The sequence below is a fragment of the Abrus precatorius genome, unplaced genomic scaffold (genome assembly GCF_003935025.1).
Source record: "Abrus precatorius isolate BTA unplaced genomic scaffold, Abrus_2018 Scaffold8, whole genome shotgun sequence".
NCBI lineage: Eukaryota > Viridiplantae > Streptophyta > Magnoliopsida > Fabales > Fabaceae > Abrus > Abrus precatorius.
Genome location: NW_020874428.1, coordinates 13,302,887 through 13,323,654, shown reverse-complemented (window position 1 = coordinate 13,323,654; position 20,768 = coordinate 13,302,887). Strand labels below are relative to the sequence as shown.

The window sequence follows — 20,768 nt, the reverse complement described above, 5'->3', positions numbered from 1 at the left end:
AATTTATCTAAATGAGACATATTTAAAGTTATAATTTTATAATATTAAAAATTTTGAAAATTAAGTTTAATTTATTAGATTTTTTAACTTATTTCTTTAACAAACTTTAAATAAATTCTATTTTTAATAAATATCTTTATGCTAAAAAATTAAATTAAAATAATAATAAAATAAAAATTAAAATTAAAATTAGATAAAAGTTACCTATATAGTTGATAGCAATCAAAATTATAATTTAAAAATAAATATAATAAATAAAATTATAATTATTTAAACATACATACAAACTATTTATAAATAGTTAGAATAAGTTAACACACAAGTCAGTAAATATGAGGTTTAAATAATCTAACAATTGAATTATTTATTTAATATTTTATATATAATTATATAATGGTAAAATTTATGATACTTTAAAAAAGTCGTTAACACTTTTTATTTTTAAGATATTAAAAATATTATAGTCATTAATTTAAAAAGAAAAGTATAAAATACTCTCTCAAATTTACAGTATCACAATAAATACCATTTTAATTAGTTTTAATTTTAAATTTATTTATTTAGCTAAATGTATGAACAAAACTTCAATAAAGTGAAACATTTCACTGATATCTGGACTCGTTTAGTTAAGTCGTGGGATTGAACGGTGGTGACTGGAGAGCTTTCTATATCATGGAATAATTGTGGATTATACGATGATGGCAATTTGACACGTGCGTGTGTGTGTGTGTGTGATGGTTAAATTCACAAAAGAAAGCGAAACAAAATGAGGATTCCGATTAAAGTTGGAATCAATTATTTATGTCGCTTTCAAGTCATTTTTGGTCGGACATTTTAGATTCTATTCAGTTACCCACCTAAGTGTTTGGCTGTTTGCTGCTTTTTTGGAGTTACAACTTCCAAATGCTTAGTTTCATTCTTTTGGGCATCATATATTTCCCCTATGCCCTTCCAAACCCTACCAAAGTCCCTTCAGTATTCACCACGTGGACTTGAAAGTTGTGGCTAGAAAGCAACAATCCAGAAAATAATCCCTACATTTTTGTTGGCCTTGAAAGTGAGAAAAAAGAGTAACGATCAGCTCTCAACCAGACGAACCATCTTTCTTTTTATGATGCAAATCAATTAATTGTGTGAACTTGTTTCTTCGTTTGTAAAGTAAATAGCTTCACTATGATGCTCTCTCAAACGAAAGCGAAAGGTAAGCGTTTTTCTTTTCCCCATTTCCACTATGGCATTAATATACTCCACTAGATTCTTCAATGTACCCATCCAGGTTTTGCACCGAAAATGTCTCCTTTTAGTGATGCCACGATATGATTCTCCTTATACTTATAGCCTCTTTATTCTTCTCTCTCTGCATTTGATAATCTACTGGACACGGAACGTTCAGCGTTTAACTTATTATTCCTAAAGTCATGTTCAAAGGTCAAGAAAGCAAGCACGTGGATTCTTCTATACGAGCAATGCTCATAGAATGTGTGCTTAAAAGCATTGCACATTAAGTAGTGCTCCACCACCTCCACGCTGACATCATAATTTTAAATTACGGTTGTGAATATTATTAGAATTTAAATATAGGTGCGATCCAAGAAGGCCGAAAGAGAATAAGCTTTAAGATTAAGTCACTTATTTGTCTATAAACTGTTGATAGTGCAGAGTTATAGTCATTTTATTTAATATATTTTAATTGGTTGCTTATCCACCAATATTTTTTATATCTAGTAAACATTAAAATTGTAAGAAAATTTTACGTAAATAAAGTGGATTCAGAGATAGTGGAATAATACTTTATTATTATTGTATGGCAAATGTAACAGGCTCCAATTTGAGTAAGTTATTAGTGGTTAAAAGTAGTACGTGACATATTTTTTTGTATTTTTACAGACTAAAATGAAATAAAATATTATTATCATTTAAACAAAAAAATCGTGATATTTTTTAGGACCAATGACTTAAACCTTTTATAAAAACTGTTTTGCACCATAACATATTCATCTAAATGAGGATGGAATCTTTGGAAGGGTACAATTCAGTTGGTTAGTTCTTTACATATGTTGTCTGTTGATGATATGTACCAGTGCAACAATATTTTCCATTAAATTGGACAAAGAACAAAAGAAACAGAAAACATGACTTTTGGATCAAGATCTTTTGGTGTATATGGTTTCATTAGTTACTTTTGACCTGCTTTGTATGCTGTATCTATGTGCTTATTGTGTCTTGGACTCTGCAGATTATGAAAAGTAATGGTTCTGTTTCTCCCTCTTACTAGACCACCTTCTCTTTGATAAAGGAGAAATTAGGCAAGCTGTGACTTGAGAGATTGATTGAATGGCAAAAGTTTGTTGGCCATATTTTGATCCAGAGTATGAGAACTTCAGCAATAGAATCAACCCTCCAAGGTTCACTGTTATCTTCCCTTGAAACTTTTGTTTTTATATTTTTCCAATGATATTGAAATTATGTAGACTCTTTACTAGGAAACAGCAAAAGAATAGGGATTATGAAATCTTTATACGAAGGTCTAATTTAAGTCTTTCATTCATGAATATTTCAACATTTTCTTCTTTTCCCGTGTCTCTTAACTCTAACTGCTTCAATTCAGTCTTAAATCTTAACAATAAACAAGAAAAATAGATTGTAAAAGAACATCACAACATAAAACTAGAAGCTTCTTTAATTCTTAACTAGTCCTTGTTATAAGGAAGATGTCATCAGTTCAATCCCTAGTAGAGTCAGAGGTTAAACTCCTAATGAAATTGGGGTATGTGATGGGAATTTCTAACACCCAAAAGAAGTGACTCTTTGATGGTTACTCTGTTTCGACTTCGCAGGGTCTCTGTGGACAATGATAGTTGCCATGATTGTACACTGATCAAGGTATAATTTCTCAAAATAATTAATTATGATATTTTTCATGGTCTAGTTGTGAGTCGTGATTTGGCACCCAAGCTTCTTAGGAAACCTAGTCCAATTGGATTTAGAAGTTTATTGAAACCTTCAGCTTTTAGGTTTTTCAAACTTCATTGAATTTAACTTCATCCTTACATGACAAATGAAAATTTATGAACCCTCAGTCAATTCTCTAACATAAAGTCAAAAATCTTTAGCCAATTTGATTTGACTATATGATCATTAATCTTCCCACTTGTGATACTTTATGGGTTGCCTTTGATTATTCTACTTTATAGAAGCTTATCTTTAGCAATATTTGCTTCATTGTTCTAACCTGAAAAACCGTGCACAACAATAGTTACAAATTTCAATTGAAAGCTTACTGAACAGATAACTAAAAGATTAAGTTATGCAAAACATTAGGCTACCCCAAGAAGCCAGCATCTTCAGATCATTCTTTTTCCATAGTTCTTGGAAAAATCATTAACATGATGATTAATTGATGCAAACATCTAATGGATTCTTCTTTGCTTTCCAAAAAAAAACATGCAGTTCGATAGTATTAACAAACCTGGAATCCTGCTGGAAGTTGTGCAGACCCTGACAGACCTTGACTTCATAATCACCAAAGCTTACATATCTTCTGATGGTGGATGGTTTATGGATGGTATGTTCGCGATTGAAACTTGAATCGGTAATGCATTAACTACACAGATGTGTCCTGTTCATGCTTGTTATTAACCCAAATAAAAGCTGGTAACTGTTGTGAACATTCCTTGTTATCATGGTGTCTTTGCATCTTTGAGCCACAAAGGGAAATTCATTGTGTGCTATACATTAAGTACTTGGACAGAAACCAGTATATTTGAAGTTCTTACTTCTTTGGACATATTTACCCTAACACTGTCTTATAAATGAATTTGAATTGAGTTTATAGCTAAACCCACCCCCTATTCAAACAAGTAGTTAACATGTTTTAACTTACGAAATAAACAGTATTTCATGTCACGGATCAGCAAGGAAAGAAGATAACAGACAGCAAAACTATTGACTTCATTGAAAAGGTATACATCTGCTTTCTCCTCTATATTTATATGATGAGGAGTGCTAGTAATAACACATTTTTTATTGATTGAAATTTATTAAAAACAATAAAAGTATGAGTAATAATCATTAAATTAGTAGTGAGACACATGATTTTATTATTTCTAATAAATTTTAGCCAATAATAAATAATGTCTTTGAAAGAGTGTGCTAGAGTGGAGGGTTGTATGGGATAATGAGCTTTATCTTTCTAACGAAAGGGATTAAAAGTACTTGATTGCCAATTCTTATTTAGTTCTTTCAAAAGAATTAAAATTTGACAGTAGTATAAACCAGATACTTGGGTTCAGACTACATCATAAAACAGATATGACTCGTACCCATCTCCCATTTTTGAGTCTCTAGATCACATTCTAACTTGGAGAGACATCATGAACTCACTTAGGAACATCTAAATGAAACAATTGATCAGGTTCATGCAAGTAACTCCCCTGAATTAAATATAGAAATATGGCATCCTTGTTGTGACATAAGTACATTAAACACATCAAATACTGAGGACTACTTGTTAACATTACAACAGGCTCTAGGACCAAAAGGCCAAAGCACGGAAGGGGTGAAAAGTTGGCCAGGAAAAAGGGTTGGAGTGCACTCAATTGGTGATCACACAGCCATTGAGCTCATTGGTAGAGATCGCCCTGGTCTCTTATCTGAGATATCAGCTGTGCTTGCTAGCCTCCAATTCAATGTGATAGCAGCTGAAGTTTGGACCCATAATAGGAGAATAGCTTGTGTCCTTTACGTCAATGATGCTACAAACCAAGCGTTGGATGACTCAAAAAGATTGTCCATTATGGAGGAGCAACTCAACCACATTCTGCGTGGATGTGAGGATGATGAGAAAGTGGCTCGGACTAATTTCTCAATGGGTTCCACCCATATGGATCGGAGGCTCCACCAAATGTTCTTTGCTGATAGGGACTATGAAAGTGCTGGAGTGACAACAACAGATGTTGATTGTCCTCCCTCTTTCAGGCCAAAAATCAGAATCGAACGTTGTCAGGAAAAAGGTTACTCAGTGGTTAGTTTGAGATGCAAAGATCGGGCAAAATTGATGTTTGACATTGTTTGCACTCTCACTGATATGCAGTATGTTGTTTTCCATGCTACAATCTCATCGGAAGGGCCTTATGCTTCTCAGGTACACATCATTTATTATTAACAAAAATCCATATTTGTACTTGATGAGTTTGTCTAAGTTATCCTGTGGAATTATTTTGGGTGGACTAATAAAGTTAAGACATTATATTAAAAATTGCATAAACTTTTTACACACAAAATCTCATTAGTATACTTAGCATAGAGTTATTAGCTTCATGGGATAACTTAAACTATTAACTTCTATGTTTCAAAGATACGAGTATAAGTAACAGGTATAATACGATTAGTAATTTGTGAGAAATTGCTAAGTTGAAATAATTGATAGAAGGGATTAATTAAGTGAACAAGTAGTAGGAAGTCCAAATTGAAAAAAGTGGATTAAAAGTGTTGAGGTGGCAATGTTAGGAGTACTTTATCCGGCACATGGATGGATGCACACTTGATACTGAAGGAGAGAAAGAAAGGGTCATCAAATGCATTGAAGCAGCAATTCAAAGAAGAGTAAGCGAGGTAATGTGCATTTTAAAATTGGTTTCTGTATGATTCTGTAACCGAATAGCAAAAAATAAGAAGACAGGGATGAACATGAGGTTCTCAACTCTTCGTAAGTCCTTCATTCTATGCTCTATTAAGGAACTTAATTATTACATTAGTTTTCTCCCGACCCCTCTTCATCTGAAGTCACCGATCTACTATTCTTTTGTGCTGCTCATTTCTGTCTTTCTTACCCTCTTTCTTTCGCTACATAAGAAAGTCTTCTGAGTTTAACCGAATTAATACATTTTGCAAATGCAGCTATCTACTTGTATTGTTGCGAATGGTACGGCAGATATATGGGGCTAAGTTCCACTCAGATTGTGTCTGACCATTATATCCACCTAATGAATCGGTGACAGTGATGGTCTTTTGTCTTCAAATAGAGCATTAGAGCCTTAAGAACCTTTGCTCCACGTAATATCATCTCATCCACATCCCTATAACCTTAAAACAACTAAAATTTGAATTAAAAAATTAAGGGAAAGTTTGTTTTGTTTTTTATAATATGCAAATTGAGTTTATGTGACAAAATGTCACTATTAGTCGTATGCTGGACCAGCATATTATTATTATTGTTAGCATTATCATCTTCTCTATTTGATATTTTTATTTTCTTGATACCATTAATAAATGTTCAAGACATAGAGAAGATGATCATCATCATCACCATCATGATCATGATAGTGTTGTTACCAATGATCCTCTGGATGATGGACACAGGGAGTGAGCCTTGAGCTATGTGCAAAGGACAGAGTGGGGTTGCTGTCTGAAGTGACTAGGATTCTAAGAGAGAATGGCTTAACAGTTCGTAGAGCAGGTGTATCAACCATAGGGGAAAAAGGCCTAAATGTGTTCTATGTGAGAGATGCATCTGGGAACCCAGTGGACATGAAGATCATCGAAGCACTACGCAAAGAGATTGGCCAGACAGTGATGGTTAATGTTAAGAGGGTACCTGCTAATGCCAAAGCACCAGAAACCAAAGGATGGGCTAAAACAAGTTTCTTCTTTGGGAACTTGTTGGAAAGGTTCTTGACCTGATGAGATTTGAGAATCATGCTACTGACTCTAGTTGCTTGGTAAAGGACACATCACAATGTGTGTATATAACAATAAGGTTGTTGTGTGGTCAAATTTGGGCAGTGCTTGAACTTGGTCCTTATGTTTTAAACCAATGCTTGTAACCTGTAACTTATGTTTACTATTTCCTGTGCCATGCCCATCCCTCAGTGTTATCCTATTTTAACTCCCGTATCCTTTCAATAACTCTATCTTAATATTTTGAGTTATATATATGCGTGTGTTGTATGTATTAGAAGAGAGCTAACTTATATGGAAATCTACAAAGATAAATATTAATCATTAGATTTTGCTATCAGTGATATGAATCTTTCTTCACCATGTGAAGAAATAGTTGACCCTATTTGAGAAGCGAAATTGAAGAAAATAAAATTTATATTATTGACAAAATGTTATAAGGTGAAGTACAATTAGACCATACAATGGTTTATATGAAATGATTAATCCTAACTAATAGCTACTTTTAATTTCTTGATATCTCTAACACTCAGCAAGTTGGAAGTTGCACACAAGCACTTACAGCTTGGGAAGAGTAATAAAAAGTAAGATACAATGAGTAATTAAAAATAGCAAAAAACACCTAGACTAACTAATTCTTAACTGTGTTCGAAATGTACCGTTCGAAAAATAAAAGTAGGAACAAAATAAAAAGTGAGCACAACTCTCCCTACCCCTTTCTTTTTTTATTTTGGCTTCTCATTCTTTTTCTCTATTCAAGTTTCTATTCTTTACTTTTAAATCATTCTTTTGAGATTAAAAAAAAAAACTTTTGTAACACAATTTTTTTTTCTCTTTAACATAAATAACTATAGATAAGTTTTAGAATTAGAGGTAGTGCCTTAAGGAATAAAGGTTATATCACCCGTTTCAAACGAAATTTTCTATTTGAATTTTTAGGATATGCCAAACAATACAAAGTCTTAAAATTTTTTGACATAATCTCATTTTTAAGAAATGTGTATTCTATAACAAATTTAGGAATTTTACTTTTTTTATATATTTTTTCAAAGCTTTGTTTTCAAATTTGTTGGCTGTTATCTCCTTTGCAGTTTTAGAGTGTTTATTCAGAGGGAACTATTTAGTTGGTTCTTTCTTATTATGAGTATATATTAAATATAGTGATATATTTTTATAATTTTTATTATTATGATTTAATTTATATTATCTTAATATTGTTGTCTAAATCTTAATTCTTGGAGATTTTTTAAAAACCTTTCTTGATCCTTCTAAAATTAGTGTTATATATATTGTTCATAACAATTATATTTATGAAATTGAGAAAGAAACAACTATTAACTTGTTTGGATGATGTTTAATTATGAAAATTATAATTCTTTTTATCGTGGAAATGAATTTAATATTTGTTTTGAGAATGATTTAGTGGTAAATCCATTTTGAAAAAACATATGGTAGAACTTTGTAGTTATTAGCAAAAGTAACAAGTTAGGCACGAGGAGAGAGTTATCTACTACATAGAGTTGTTAGTGCACACACTATTAACTAAATGTAAAAATCTCTAGTGTGATGAAATGAGTATTATAATACATTACAATAAAAAAAAGACATTAAAAAGTAGTTTTGTATTATTTTAAAAAGTGATTCAAATTGTTCTACGTAGTTATTCAAAGTAGATGTTATTTAGAAAGCAGGTATGTATATAAAAATAAACTATAAATTTAAAATTTCTTTTTTTATAAATTTTTTATTACAAATCAAAGTTAATTTATTATTATATTTAAAGTTGAATTTGTATATCTGACATTCAAAAAAATTTCATTTTTATCGCAAGTCAAAATTGATTCTTTGTCTCACGCGTTGAAACTTAAATTTCTATGTTGCGCAATTAAACAGTTTATACCTACATGAACCAAATACTAGTAAGTAGAAAAAAATAAATAAATTAATATGATGATTTACTATTAATAGAGAGAAAAGAAAGAGAAAGAGAGAATGCAGAGAAATGTGTGAAAGATACCAACTTTATTAATATAAGAAAGATTAAGAGATTTATAAAGTGTAAGTTGAGCATCTTTTATTTATAAATTAGAAATTATTAGGTATTTTAAAATTTTAATTTATGAGAAAAAAGACTTTAGAAATTAGTGATCCATAGTGACTTTGAAAAGTCATTCTTATTAATCACTCTTCAAAAATAACTTTAAAGAACAATTAATAGAGAACCGTTCTCAAAAATATACATTAGAAAACAATTCAACATTAACTCCTTCATTAATGGAGAGAAATAGAAAAATGAAAAAATGAGAGAGAGTGAGAGAGAGCTTTCTATCTTTCAAAATTGAAAAAATAAAAAATAAAGAAAAATCTCCTAAAATATGTAGTTTAAATTATTTATATGTTTTCTCTACCTTTGGAGTGATCACCCTTGTCACCTAGAGTAATTAGGTACAATAAGTCTCCTTATTTTATGACTTTGAGTGTTCACCCTTGCTCCTAAAAGTGGTAGTTACACGCAATAAGTCTCATTTTGTTGCTTATAGAGTGATCACTTCTATTATTAAAAGTGGGTTACACGAAGCATATTTTCTTTCTTGCTCGTTAAATGTTAGTCATTTTGAGAGAAAAAAAATAATTACACAAAAAGTCTTATTTATTCATCATTCAAAAATTAAAATATCTAATACTAATTATTTTAAAAATTTAGTTTTTTGAGTTATCTTTACAATTACTTTATATATATATATATATATATAATAATTTTATTTGTTAGCGTCTTAAACACACGAAACAATAATTGAGAAAGGTGAACGAAAATATGTTATAACAAATATTATTAAAATTTTATTTAAAAGCCATTTCCATAGAGTAATTCCCATAGTTATTGCAGTCAAATTACCACTAGCTCTTAACCAAACAGAATCCAAACCTAATATCATTCAATTAAATATTCTCCTTATTTGTGTTAGAAATATATAGGGTAGGATAAGCACGTTACGTCGCATTCTCTAAATTCTTAGCATTTCATAATGTGTTGTATCCATAAGGGTACTCTTGCACGGACAATTTTTCTGTGGTATATTTCTTCAATGACTCCTTCATTGCTATCTACAAGTACTCACTCACTACTCTTGTTGATACCAGGATATATCTATTAAATGAGTTGGAATATTTTTGGTATAATTTTCAAAAATTAATCATATTACTTTAATAAATATTTTTATATTCTAATTTTTTAAACATATTATAATTATTTTAATAAAACTTTTTTTTTACTTATTTTCATTATTTTTGTCATCCTCTTTTGTTTTTCCTTTTACTTCTTTCCTATGTTGTTTTAAGTACATGTAAATATTAGGCCAATTATCGAATGAGTACCGATACCTTTTTAATTTTAATCAATAAAAATTAATTATATGTGTATTAAAATTCCAACATAAATAAATTGAAATTAATTTTAATGGTGTAATGAATTTTATATTTGTAAATGAATCTTATGCGGTGTATTTGAAAAATTCAATATTAAATTGGACTTGTTCCATTACGTGGTAAATAAAATTAAAAAAAATTAATAAAGAAAATACTATTTTAAAAGTCTGATGAATCTCAAGATAAAGTATATTTATAACGAGAAAATAATTTATGTATAGTTAGATGTATTATTACGATAGAGTATCAATAATTAAAATATAATTGTCAAAAATTTATTAATTGGTTTAAATAAATATATTTTACCACGTTTTAACAAATAATTTTTACTATTCAAGTTTTAGTATTTTTTAGTTTTTTATTAAAAAAACTAAATTTTATCCAATAAAATAATTTATATTAACTAAATACACATAAAACTAATATATATAATTTATATTATTATTATTAAAAATTAAAATCAAATATCACTTTATTAAGTATCGAATATTATTTTAATATTAGCTATATATTTTATTAAATTATTAATTTACCTTCATAACCATTTAAATACAAATTATTGTTACCATTTAAACAAATATAATTTTTAATGATCGTCATTAAAGTAAAATACAGTCCTAAATTTTTTTTTTGTAGTATAGGAATTAAAAATTAAAGAAAATTTAGATAATAAAATTAGTTTTATATCTCCTATTCGATGAATTTTATAAATATATAAGTTTATTGTTCATTGATCCATGTAAAGAATATAACAATATTTCTTTAAATATAAAAATTCGGTAAAATTTACCATTAAACAATATTTTTTGTCACATCTCTTAGCAGTGTCTTGTTAAGAACCCTATTCGTTTATGCAATAGTTTAATTGAATTTTTAATTTTTAATTTAATTCAAAAGAAAAAATATATATTTTTCTAATATATTTATTATTACAGTTATTATTACCATTATTAATGTTCTATTATTTAGCCTTTTCATTAGTTTGAAGCTTAATTTAAGTGTAAAGTTGATTGAGTAATCTTTTACAAAAAGTAAATATATTTGTTATTACATTTATGTTATATTTAAGTTAATTTGGTGTATGTTAAATTTGGATATATTTTTTAATAAATTTTTATAAACTAAAAATTAAATAGTGAAATGAAATAAATTTTTCGCATAAATTAATTTCTCTAAAATTTGAAAAATATAAGTTATTTTTAATTTATGAAGAAATTTTTATTATTTTTATATCAATTTATTATTTTAGAAATTTATTACCAAGGCCATAATTTTATAATATTTGACTTTTTTAAAATTAAAGATAAATGAAATGTTTATTAAATTAAAATTTAAAAATATTTAAATTAGATTGCTTTTAAAGATTGAGATCTTAGAAAAGTTCGACAATGTTGCTGTTTGAATGCATTTAATAAATTTTAATTATAATACATGAAAACAATCTCAATAAAAGGAATATACTTTCGGTAAATTTGTAATTACTATTTACTTTTTAGTTAAATTTTTATTTTTTATTTTTATAATATTAATTTAAATATAAGTAATTATTAAATATATTTAATAAAAAATTTAATTTTATATAATTAATTATTATAATATTATATTTTAAAAAACTAATTTAAACATTGATTTGGAATAATTTATAGATAATTAAAAATATTTTATATTTAAAACTTAGTTAATTTGAAATATCTTATAAATAATTTATGAAAAAAATAATATTTATAAATTATTCATCAAAATATGTAGGAATTGAAATAATAATTATAAAACCAAACTAAATTACATCACAGAACATTCATGATCTACCAAAATATTGAAGACTCAGTGTTAATCATCATCATGTCATCTCTTTATCTTTGCTAAGTCCTCAAAATCAAGATTTTGAGATAGAAATCTGCCTCAACACTCGTGACCTGTTCAAAAGTTATTTGGGTCGACCTTCTGAGATGATTATAGTCGTGGTATGTACATGGGTAGGTCATTGCTACTAGAGTCCTAATCGTACTTTTATAAATATATATACATAAGGTGTGGTGAATCCTATTATTTACAAAAAAAATCTAAGGAAATACTATAATATAATTTCATTTCCAAAATATGGTTATGACAATGTATATTATCACAATCTATAGCTAGCTTAAAATAATAAATTCTCTAATACTCATTAAATACATAGTTTAATCTATATTGTACATAACTATTTATTAATCTAATTCATTCTCAGAGTGTTGTCTTCCTTATTTCCTGAAAAGTTTAGTAAAGATGAGCATCTATATTGTCATTAAACATACATTCATATCAAAAGTTAATATCACAACATGCTTATAAGCATAGAATAAAAGAACATTTAATAAATTCAACCACAAAACAGCATAATAACAATTCTCACATAGTCACATTACATAGTTTATTATAAATCCTTAAATCTCTTTCTTAAACACGCACTCGTAATGCACTATGATCACATAATTATGATGCCTTCAGCATTTTTTAAGGTCTTACACAACTAAGTAAATAATCGCCAATTAGTCTATGTACACAGATACAATGTATACAATAATGAGTCTTTTAGCAAAGGTATAGTCGGGAGTATAGTCAAGAAACAAATGTAAGACTATATGACGCATTCACTCTCAAATAGAGTGTGTACACATATACGAATGTCACTCACCACCCTACGTTTCTCCCATATTTCTCATTGTCTTCAAACTCTATACTCCTATTGTATATTTATAATTATTCACACTAGATTCATCTAGTACTTTATATTCATCCCATATTCAACATTTTATACTCATCCCATATTCATTTCATTTTCCAATCACAAGATCGTACTTAATAAAATACTTGCAGACTAAGTCATTTTCACTCACAGCATAGAAATAAAATTTCCAAACATGTATTATCAATAAAATATAGCCATTTCCAACCAACATATACCATAATACATCCAAAACTTTCAATATGCATCATCATTTTCATACACCTTACACTGAGTTCTCATCACGTTTTTCATATCTACACAACATGATTACTCCAACCAAATAATCAAACACTTATATCCTCAGCTTTTTCTCATAAGTACTACAAACATATATTCTCATACAATAATCATATAATAATTCTCCCGTAAGCACAAAATATACACTTTAATAAATGATAAAATAAAGCTTTCCTTACCTCGAGGTGAGTATTCAAAGAGAAATTGATGAAGACTGTAGTTCAACAATAAAAATTTTCTTGGATATCATGAGATACCCTTTGAGAAATGAAAAACAAGAGAAACGAATGGAAAAAATAGAGTTGAATTTAGAGAAACTTACTTGGAGTCGTTTAAATTTGACGTCCAAGTTCGAATTTGAAGAGTGATCAGAGTTTGATAATGTTTGATATGAGAGGAGAGAGTGAGAGTTCAAAGAAAGTTGAGAGAAGATATAAGGTTTGGAATAAAATAATTTTCTATGCTGGAAATCTTTTAAATACTCCTCAACCTCACACATTCTTGCTTGAGCGAGGTGATTCTTGCTTCACCAAGACATATCTCGCTTGGGCAAGAACACTAAATAGTTGTCTCCCAAGCATTTTTTGATATTCTCGCCTGAATAAGACGACGTCCAAAGAATTAGACATTTTTTCTACGAGTCCTTGCTTGAGTGAGATCTCTTTTTGCTTGAGAGAGATCAAGCAAAAGGATAGTTGAGTTAAGTCTATTTTGTCTTGTTTGAGCAAGATTACTCTGAAAATATGTGATTCTAGGTGCTTAGTTTCGCTTGAGTGAGACCCCTACACCAAAACTCAAATAAACATTCTTCCAATCAATTTAAAATATATCCTAACACTACCAAATATTAGAAAGATTATCAAATAATAGATAAATAAATAAAAGAGGGTGTTCTAAATTATTAATTTAAAATAATTTTATTACTAATAATAAATATTTATTATTCTTCTAATAAATTATATTAAATATATAAATTTTTAAATTTAAAATAAATTATGAAATAAAATAAAAAATTAAATTAAAATTATATAGCACAATAAAAAATAAAATAATTTATAAAAATATTCTCATATTAAGATAATCTTTAAAGGCAATTTTTTTTTTACTAATATCTTTAAAGGCAATTTGAATAAATATATAAAGATAGATAATATTTTCACACCCAGTTTTTAATATTTTATTTTTATTTCATTTTTTCATTCTTGCACTTTTATTTTTATTTTAGACAATCTATTTCACATATCATTATTAGGAATAAAAATATAATTACTGAATAATTGTGACTGTGACGGAGATGGAAGATAAGAATCAGAGTGAAGAGTAACATAACCAACCACTTCAAGGAAAACACAAGCAATTGCGTCACAGCGAAGGACTTGTCTTTCCCATCCCCATCCCCTTTCCTCAAACATTGCATCTTTTGCTTTATCGCGCGGTTTCGGATTTTCACAAAAGGAAACTTCTACACACTCCAAAATCATCACAATTCCCATTTTCCATTACACTCACATTCTCATTCTTTTTCCTAACAAGCATTTTATTTTTTTATTTTTAATTAAAGAATAAATCAAAGTTGTTTCCATTCTTATATTATTTTGTTTTTTCTTTTCTATTAGTTTGATGCTGATCTCCATTCTAATCATATTAAATGCTTTAGTGGGGTCCACAAAACATGTCACATCATACCTACACGTGGCATCACACGCGTCGCTTTCTTCGCCGTAACCTCTCTCTCTCTCTCTCCCCCTCTTCCCATATCTTTTCTTCTTTAATTTTAAGCCTTCCCCTCTCTTCTACTTTCAGCTTGCAGAAAAGCCACTAACTCAAACCACTCTGTATATTGGGGTTATTAAAACAGAGCCATTAAAAAAATCGAACTTTCAGTTCTCTATTGCTACGTACTGGTACTAGTCATTTCTGCATCTCATATATTGTTTTGTTTTACACTTTTACTATTGATCCTTCATATTTGCAATTCTTGCTTATGCATATGTTTTTTAAAAAATCCAGTTAGAATAGATGGAGTGTTTTCTCTCTCTCTTTTTTTTTATTATTTAAATAAGTGGGGTTGCTGCTTCATAATGTAATGTTGTGTGTTAGAAAAGGTTTAGTTCTTGTTTTGATCGGCTTGGTTTCTGGTTATTTGGGTCCTTCCTCTTATGTTTTGAATTACGGAAGTTTTTTTAATATGCATGTCAAATTTGATCAAAAGGGGTTCGATTTTTGTTAAGGAGGGATTGTTTGATCATCATTCTGTGATAATCAACTTTGATGCTTGTATTCATTTCTGAGTGAGTCTTAATGGTGTGATTGAGAAATATTTGATGGGTATTTTTGGAATGTGCAGAACTCTTCCTATCGGATTAGACCCTTTTTTTTCTAATATTATAACAAAGATTATTATTATCATTGTGTTGCTTTCTCTGGTTGTTTGTTTACTTTTGGTTTGTGTTTGTTATTGTTTTGGTACCCCTTGTATACTGAAAACCAAGGTTCTGGAATTTGTTATGCCTTATTAATTTCATTTTCCCTTGTGTGATGTCACTTTCACTCTATGTTTATAGAAACAAGGGCTTAAGAGTATCTTCTGACATTGGTGAAAATGGTTGGCAAGGAGAGTTTGAGGAGTGGGGTATTGAACTTGGGCTTTGAGAAACTTATGATGGTTGGTGGTGATGGAGATAGTGGGAAAGGAGTGAACTTGAAAGCTGGCGGGATCATGGAATGGAAGGATATTCCAGTGGAGCTTTTGATGCAAATTCTGTCACTTGTTGATGATCAAACAGTGATCACAGCTTCTGAAGTTTGTCGTGGGTGGAGAGAGGCAATTTGCTTTGGCCTGACTCGTTTATCGCTCTCATGGTATATGTTCTTTTTCCCTTGTAATGTTTTCTCTTTTGAGGGGATACATGATTAGGAGGCAGTGAAAAGTGAAAACTGAGAAAAGCCAAAGGATGTTTAGGGGCTGCTTGGTTTCACGAAATGTTTTTTGTTTTCATTTCGTTTCCTGTTTTCAAAGATTTGTACTGAAAATAACTTTTTCTGTTTTTAATGTTTCCTCTACAAATCTTAGAAAACAGGAACAAGAATGAAAACAAAGTGTCAATTTTGAAAGTAAAAGTGAAAACCGAAAATAAAATAAGAAAAGATTTCTAGAAACCAAACAAGCCCTTAGTCTTGAGAAAACATTTCTGTTTTCATTTCCTGATTTTACAAATAACAACAAAAATGTCACTTTTTTTTTTGTTTCCTGAGTTCAAAGATTCATTTGTGAAACATTAAAAGCAACAAAAATCCTATTTTCTGTACGAACCATTGAAAAGAGAAAACAAAGGAAAATTAATGTGATATTCTTGTGATTATTTGTAAAATAAGAAATGAAAACAGGTTTTCTCAAATCTAATAGACCCTAAAAACTATCATTTTCTGTTTTTGTACAATTAAGCGGTTTATTTAACAGGATTGTTCTTGGTTTGTGTTGTTTATTACATGAATAAATTTTGCTATGCAGCAATATTGATTCAAGAATGCAGTGTGCCATGAAGTTAAACATTAGCCTTTAACTTTCTAAGTCAAGTAAACACTTATAAATTACTTACTATGGCATGGTTTGAATCACAGGATGAAGTTACTGGTTTTGGGTCAATTTGCTATGGATATTACTTTGTTTGGTGACATTAATTGTTCATACATAGTTCCGCTTAGTTCTTTAAAATATTAAAAAAAAAAAAAACTGATGTGTGCTTTATGCATGTGGTATTGTGTAGTTCATGAAAAAAACTAGTAACAACTGGATTTTGTAATTTCTCTTTTTTCAGGTGTAGCAAGAACATGAATAACTTGGTCCTCTCTCTTGCTCCTAAGTTCACAAATTTGCAAACTCTAATCCTTCGTCAAGACAAGCCTCAACTAGAAGACAATACGGTTGAGACTATTGCAAATTTCTGTCATGACCTGCAAATCCTGGACCTCAGCAAAAGCTTCAAGCTTACTGATTGTTCACTGTATGCCGTAGCCCATGGTTGTCATGATCTCACAAAACTGAACATCAGTGGTTGTTCAGCCTTTAGTGATAAAGCTCTGGCTTACCTAGCCAGTTTACGCAGAAAACTCAAAGTTTTGAATCTCTGTGGATGTGTTAAAGCTGCATCTGATATTGCATTACAGGTATGAACGAGCCAGTTGTTTATCACAATCATAGAAGACTTATGATGGCTATGAATTATAAATCCAATAAATAAATGACATGCAGGCAATTGGACATTACTGCAATGAGTTACAGTCTTTGAACCTTGGATGGTGTGAAAATGTCAGTGATGTTGGAGTGATGAGTTTAGCATATGGGTGCCCTGATCTTAGAACACTTGACTTATGTGGCTGTGTCCTTATAACAGGTATTTCATTCAAAATTCAGTTGATTAAATCTATTATAATTGTCAATTGATTGCAATGTTCATATTTTTGTGATTCCACTTGTTCAAATTCATTGTGCACAACTTTCATTTTCATATTGTTCCTTATTTACTTTTTTGTTCTAGGGTTCAGGTGGGTGCTTCATGAGACGCATGCTAATAAATAAGCAAATCCAGTAGTAGAATGTTCAGGGTTAATGGGAGGGATGAAACAGCAGGTTTATAGCTGTTTCCTTCATCCTTAGATATTATGACTCGTATACCATGTTATTTGATCACCATGTGCACCGCATGTTCAGATGCGCTCTCATCTCTTGGCTAAATACCTCAATTCTGTGTTTCCATGTTGTGAATGAAAGAGATTGCAAAACATGAGGCAAGATAATATATTTGGACATGCAAAGGAATTTGTTATAATAAATCATGGAAACTTAAAGAAGTCACAAACTACTTAACAAGAAAAAATCAATCATTGAATAAGGAATTGAAGATGAGTTGTATAAATGTAAGGGAAATAGAAATATCTAGACCGTAGTGCACTAATTCAAAACCCATCTAACCTGGGTAATTTATGTAGTTTCAAAATCTATTATCTGTTAATCTTATTTTGTTATTCTTTAAATAATTACTACAGGAACTAGCTGTTTCATGAAATTTCAGCGAATCGGCAATAGTTACTCCATTCAATTTGAATGCTATTTTATTATCACCAAATTAAAATACAACCTTTGACTCTTGTGTTGTTATTTCAGATGATAGTGTAATTGCCTTGGCAAATAGATGTCCTCATCTGAGGTCCCTTGGACTGTACTATTGCCAAAACATAACAGACAGAGCAATGTATTCTTTGGCACAAAGCAAAGTGAATAATAGGATGTGGGGATCTTTGAAAAGTGGAAGTGATGAGGATGGACTAAGGACTTTGAACATTAGCCAATGCACAGCACTCACACCTTCTGCTGTTCAGGCTGTGTGTGACTCATTCCCTTCACTTCACACATGTTCTGGAAGACACTCACTCATCATGAGTGGTTGCCTCAATTTGACATCTGTGCATTGTGCTTGTGCTGTCCATGCACACCGTGCCATTAGCATTCTTCCTCATCCTGCTCATTGAGCCATACAGAAAAGACACTTTGAGGATGTGCCCTCTGATGGGGTTTAGAGAAGTGAAGGAGAATGTAGTTCTTGTAGATAAAGCTTATGTTGATTACTGCATCATAGAACAACTTCAACTTGGTGACACTCGAGTTTCTCCGAATTACATGTGAAAAGCTTAGGACATTTTGTATGTAAAAATTGTGTTTACTCCAAGTTTGGCTATGAACTTGTGGTGAGACATTGACTTCAAAATTTGTATGTTGTGGAAGGATGTGCATATAATGTCTTTTGTTATTGAAAGTCAAGAAGCCATAGTTAAGTCAGATTTTCTTTTAAGATTTTCTAAATAAGAAATGCATTTCTTGAAAATGAATCTCTTTCTCTTACATGTTCGCCACGTAAAAGTTACTTTATATTCTATTTAAGTCGACTTGAGTGAATTCATTTAAGGGGATTAAAGTTTTTAGTTTACAATTTCTTATATATAGAGGGCAAGTGTCAAATTTTGCAAAATAATATATTTAATAATTTGTATAAAAGTGAGGATTATTAATTTAATTATTCAATTTAAAGTTTTTTACAAAGTAAATAAAATATTACACAATTTAAATAATTTATGTTTAATTATTTTATGGCATATTATTTAAAACAAAAATAAATAACTATAGTTAAAATTTATATCTAAAAATATTTAAATTGTATAAAGTTTTTTACACATAATTTTTATGGCTTATAAAATTTATTTTTGATGATGATGAATATCAATTTAGACGTGGCAAGAATCTTGCATTATAGGATCATGTTTGTTTCTTCTGGGTTCATTATGCATCTAGATATTTCTCAAATATTAGATGTTAGCAAGTTCAATATTACTGTGTTTATTTGTCTTCATTCATATCCACTTAGATACGGATGAAACTTGAACTCGCTAGCTGTTACTCAAGCTCGATCATTTGTCGTTGGAGAAATCGGTGGTCAATTCAATTGGAATCATGACGTGTATCCAACACATGACAGGACATCTGATGATCGATAGCATAAAATTTTGAGTGAGGTGACGTTGTTTTTATCGTTCTTATTATTATTATTACGATAACGACGCTCATCATACCGTTACTGCTTCTTTACTTTTCATATTATCGTTATACTTATCATGAATTACCAAAGGTCTGAGCCTTTAGCCGAAAGTTGTATACTTAAGTGGTTTTATTATTTATTTTATTTATTTATAATCAATTAATTAAATATTTATATAAAATAATTTTTTTATATATTTGAATATAAAATATTTAAGTTTTATATTTTTAAATATAAAACATATTTAAATAAAAGAGATAAGAGAATAGATAAAAATAAATAAAAATATATATAATTACTATGAATGTGAAAAGAAAAAATAACACTTAATAAATGTATATCAAATTTTAATTATATATAAATAAGCTACTCTAAAAAATTAAAAATTAAAAATATTAATAGTTAATTTGAAAGATAAATGTTAGTTTAAATAAATTTTTTTAAAAATTATTTTTTAAAGTTATTAATTTATTTTATTCTTAACTTACTAAATAGCTCAAGCTTTTTAACCAAATTAATAAGTTACAAGTGATTTTTATTAAATATAATCTATATCTATTTTTATTCATTTATATAGAAAAAATATAAATAAAGATATTTAATTATTGTGTTTAAATTATATGATAAATATTTTAATTAATATTTTATTAGTAATTTTAATCTTTAAACAATATATATAACTTTTTTATTTTTCATCCGATTTAATTCAGATCAACTCTAGTCACGCACCTTGCTTAAGTGACACTAAATCACTTAATTATTATTATTGTTATTATTATAATAGTTATGATCTAAATTTTTATTAAAATTCTAAGAAATTATATAATTAAATTGGCTAAAAAATAATTTCACTATATATAAAATAATTAATATAAAATAAAAAAATATATTTTTAATCTTAATTATAAAGTTTGTAAAAATATAATTAAATTTATATTATTTATTTATAAATATATTTATGTTTTTTTAATTTATATACCTATAAATATTAAATAAGTTTGTTTTACATCCTAAACGAATTTCTTAACGTACAGACCATTACAATTAATAATTACCAAACTTTTAGTACA

General features: G+C 28.9%; 2 protein-coding genes across 8 annotated transcripts; both read left to right on the top strand.

The window, feature by feature from the left end:
* The first annotated feature begins 2,010 nt into the window (after positions 1 to 2,010).
* Positions 2,011 to 6,921, top strand: LOC113846928 (ACT domain-containing protein ACR3-like). 5 transcript variants are annotated; one of them, XM_027475692.1, is made up of 8 exons: positions 2,011 to 2,039; positions 2,276 to 2,405; positions 2,838 to 2,883; positions 3,451 to 3,565; positions 3,895 to 3,962; positions 4,526 to 5,143; positions 5,509 to 5,613; positions 6,361 to 6,921. In XM_027475692.1, the coding sequence occupies exons 2-8, from the start codon at positions 2,335 to 2,337 to the stop codon at positions 6,679 to 6,681; spliced, it is 1,344 nt and encodes a 447-aa protein (XP_027331493.1). In that variant the 5' UTR covers positions 2,011 to 2,039; positions 2,276 to 2,334; the 3' UTR covers positions 6,682 to 6,921. The 5 variants fall into 5 exon arrangements, with proteins under 5 accessions (XP_027331493.1, XP_027331494.1, XP_027331492.1 ...); XM_027475693.1 differs by lacking the exon at positions 2,011 to 2,039 and adding an exon at positions 2,071 to 2,159 and having other exon boundaries at positions 2,297 to 2,405; XM_027475691.1 differs by lacking the exon at positions 2,011 to 2,039 and adding an exon at positions 2,116 to 2,159.
* A 7,938-nt stretch (positions 6,922 to 14,859) lies between these two features.
* Positions 14,860 to 18,985, top strand: LOC113846879 (F-box protein SKP2A-like). 3 transcript variants are annotated; one of them, XM_027475598.1, is made up of 5 exons: positions 14,860 to 15,012; positions 15,673 to 15,970; positions 16,927 to 17,275; positions 17,361 to 17,502; positions 18,273 to 18,985. In XM_027475598.1, exons 2-5 carry the CDS (start codon positions 15,711 to 15,713, stop codon positions 18,635 to 18,637), a joined length of 1,116 nt encoding a protein of 371 aa, XP_027331399.1. In that variant the 5' UTR covers positions 14,860 to 15,012; positions 15,673 to 15,710; the 3' UTR covers positions 18,638 to 18,985. The 3 variants fall into 3 exon arrangements, with proteins under 3 accessions (XP_027331399.1, XP_027331401.1, XP_027331400.1); XM_027475600.1 differs by having other exon boundaries at positions 14,918 to 15,012; positions 15,790 to 15,970; positions 18,273 to 18,883; XM_027475599.1 differs by lacking the exon at positions 14,860 to 15,012 and having other exon boundaries at positions 15,711 to 15,780; positions 15,817 to 15,970; positions 18,273 to 18,883.
* Positions 18,986 to 20,768: the final 1,783 nt, after the last annotated feature.

Bases quoted from the DNA above. Each gene is read 5' to 3' on its own strand.
- LOC113846928 (XM_027475692.1), top strand. From the start codon at position 2,335: ATGGCAAAAGTTTGTTGGCCATATTTTGATCCAGAGTATGAGAACTTC. The intron at 2,884-3,450 runs GTATAATTTCTC...AAAAACATGCAG, and splicing joins ATGATTGTACACTGATCAAG to TTCGATAGTATTAACAAACC. The intron at 5,144-5,508 runs GTACACATCATT...TGGCAATGTTAG, and splicing joins AAGGGCCTTATGCTTCTCAG to GAGTACTTTATCCGGCACAT.
- LOC113846879 (XM_027475598.1), top strand. From the start codon at position 15,711: ATGGTTGGCAAGGAGAGTTTGAGGAGTGGGGTATTGAACTTGGGCTTT. The intron at 17,276-17,360 runs GTATGAACGAGC...AATGACATGCAG, and splicing joins CATCTGATATTGCATTACAG to GCAATTGGACATTACTGCAA. The intron at 17,503-18,272 runs GTATTTCATTCA...TTGTTATTTCAG, and splicing joins TGGCTGTGTCCTTATAACAG to ATGATAGTGTAATTGCCTTG.